The 2,847-nt window shown below is 45.3% G+C and overlaps 1 protein-coding gene across 1 annotated transcript; it reads left to right on the top strand.

Annotated features, from left to right (window-relative positions):
• The first annotated feature begins 446 nt into the window (after positions 1-446).
• Positions 447-1,458, top strand: LOC127306447 (uncharacterized). Its single transcript, XM_051337087.2, has one exon. It carries the CDS (start codon positions 736-738, stop codon positions 1,144-1,146), a length of 411 nt encoding a protein of 136 aa, XP_051193047.1. The 5' UTR covers positions 447-735; the 3' UTR covers positions 1,147-1,458.
• The last annotated feature ends 1,389 nt before the right edge of the window (positions 1,459-2,847 follow it).

The following is a 2,847-nucleotide window of genomic DNA, read 5'->3' as shown; positions in this document are numbered from 1 at the left end:
TGCATGCATGATGCTGACGCTTCTATTGGGTTAATTGGTGTGTGACACGATCCCTAAATACTAAGTGCATGCAGCCGGCACTTCCCATAGCCTAATGCCGACGTGCATATCGGCGCTTTTTTTTTTGGAGAGGACTGGTGGAGATGCTCTAACATGAACCGTACGTCAATTTCCAAGCTTTCAATCAACATAGTCACGCGATTAGGGCTTAATTTAATTCAACTGCCAACAACACGGACCTATCTACTATCAGACCGGCCACTTATGATCCACACGTCCGTCCGTAATTCTGCCACTCCAAGAGAAAATCCATCTATCGTCATCACTCCATTAATATGCTCACAGGGCAAGTGAGTAATAAGTACTACCTCACGTGTAAGTATTCTAGCTACTAGGCTAGACCGACGGTCTTCTCTCGCCAAACCCAGCCATCCATTAGCGAACTACTACTCACAAAAAACCAAATCAAAGCGACCTAATGATGCTCAGATCAGTGGGTCTTCCTACTAGTAGTAGCTAGTGTGATGATTAACTCTTCAGTTCATTAACTAATCAGGCCGTCCCGGGTACCGACCGGCCGGCTTGTTAGACTTTCACCTCGGTCTTCCACCCTACAAATACCCGCGAAATGGCGACGCAGAACCGCAGCTCGAAACCATAGCCAGCAAGCCTTCCAGCTCCGATTCCAAGGACGGATCAGCAAAAGCAAGAACCGAAGGAGCACGCGACGTGAGCATGGGCGTGAGCCTGGCGCAGGCGGTGGCGGCGCTGATGGGCAGGTGCGCGCGGCGGCTGTCCCGGGCGGCGCGGCGGATGCAGGAGCGCCGGCTGGCCGGCTCCTTCTCCCTCCCCTCCACGTCGCGCGCCGTGGTGCCGCTCACGAGGAAGGCGCTGTCGTGGTCCAAGAGAGGGAGGAAGACGGCGACGGGGGCGGACTCGTCGGAGGAGTGGAGCTTCGAGGCATCGGCGGCGGGGGACGGGGTGTGGCGGAAGGAGATCCTCATGGGGGAGCGCTGCCAGCCGCTCGAGTTCTCCGGGGCCATCTACTACGACGCCGAGGGCCGCCGGCTCGGGGCCCCGCCGACGCCGCGCACGCCCCTGCGCAGCCCGCTGCCGGCCTCCGCCAAGCTCGCCGCCAACGCCTGAACTCACAAGAATAGATGGTCGTGGCAGCTCGCCCTGAGACTTGGCCGAGATGCATGGAGATGATGATGGCTCCCTCTGGTTTGCTAGTAGTGTACATGGTTTTCTTGCTGCTCTGCTTTTTTCCCTAACTCTTCTTCTTTTTCTCGTAATAATTCGTAATAATAGATACTACGGTGCTATTTGGGCTTTTTGTTCATCTTTTGGCGTGCGTGGTCAGTAGAGTACCATGTACTGATGTACATGTAGAGTAAAAGAGTTTGTGGAAGCTTACTTGCGCTTTTCAAGAAGTTGGCGCCTATTTTACAGCTTTCACTTTGATTGTCTACCACTCTAATTGCTTACTAAATATTTGACTGGTTTCAATAATGGAACAACGGCTATACCCTTTTTCAGTTTTTCCTCTAATTTCTTTTATTTGATTAGCTTCTGTACTACTGTTATGTTTTCTCCTCATCTTCTAAGCCCTACCAGTGAAGTAACAACGAAACTTCAGAATAGTACTAAAGACGCGACTAATTCCCGGTGAATCTGGAATTAGCTTAATTCTCGGTCACCTGATTCATGTGTAATTTACGTGCAACTAGAGTAAAGGATATGCAATTGCACATGCATGTGTAATTACATATCCATGTGTAATTCTTGTATGCACGAATCACGAGTTAATCTGAAACTAACTTAACTCCCAGTTAACCTGGAATTAGCAAAAGGGTAGTACTAAATGTATCCAACTTGCTGCTTCAGTCCCATCCGTCCATTTTTCTTCGTATTCAGTAGAGGCTGCCGCTCTTTAATCATCACAGACCACAGTTGCTTTACACTGACCAAACCAGGGGTGAGAGGGCCTTAACTTAAACGGGAAGAATTGGTTGACATAACCATGTTTTCTGGTGGAACTGCCCCTCGTGCGTTCTAAATGTTGGTTGTGATTCAACGTGCTCAAGCAAACTACCCAACGCCCGACCGCCCAAGACCCACAGTTGTTAGCATACTGATATATAGAAGCTTTTCCCCTACATCGCGAAAAGTCATATTGGATCCTGGGCACCAATGCTCTTGCTAGATTAAAAAATTCGAAAATTATATTTATATGTTTACAAAAATTAAGTAAGAAAATTCTAAAAGTACCTAATGATGTACCCCACTAAACTACAAAATCTCAATTTCAAATGTTTTGTTTTTTTGACCTATACAAAAATGACAAAATCTGTTTTCTTTTTGTAGATTTGAATCACTATACTCAGATCTATCCATTTGTTATTTTTGTGCAGCCTAAAATACACATTATTTTCAGTTGAAAATTTACACAATTGTGGGATACAATACCGGCTACATCATGATTTATTTTCAGATTTTTATGAAGCTTAGAAATATGACTTTTAATTTAATTTTCGAAGTGAGATCACTGGTGCTCATGTGCACCAAATCTCTGTCCCCTAGATCGTTCTTAAAACTTAAAATTCAGAAGAAGCTAGAGGCAAGTGATCAAAATGTTTTTTTTTTCACGATAGCAGTTGCAATAGAAACTGAAGAACCGATGGAAAATACAAGGATGGACCTGGGTGCACGTGCACCCGTTCTTTCAATATTAGAAAAAATGCTATTTGAAAATCTCAAAAAAGTAAAATATTTTTTTCATGTACATATTATGTTGATATTTACTTGTGTATGTTTTCACGAAAAAATGCGATTGTATTTAGTCTA

This window comes from Lolium perenne, chromosome 6 (assembly GCF_019359855.2).
Source record: "Lolium perenne isolate Kyuss_39 chromosome 6, Kyuss_2.0, whole genome shotgun sequence".
Taxonomy (NCBI): Eukaryota; Viridiplantae; Streptophyta; class Magnoliopsida; order Poales; family Poaceae; genus Lolium; species Lolium perenne.
Note: the sequence above shows the minus strand (reverse complement) of the source record. Positions and strands in the feature narration are given on the sequence as shown.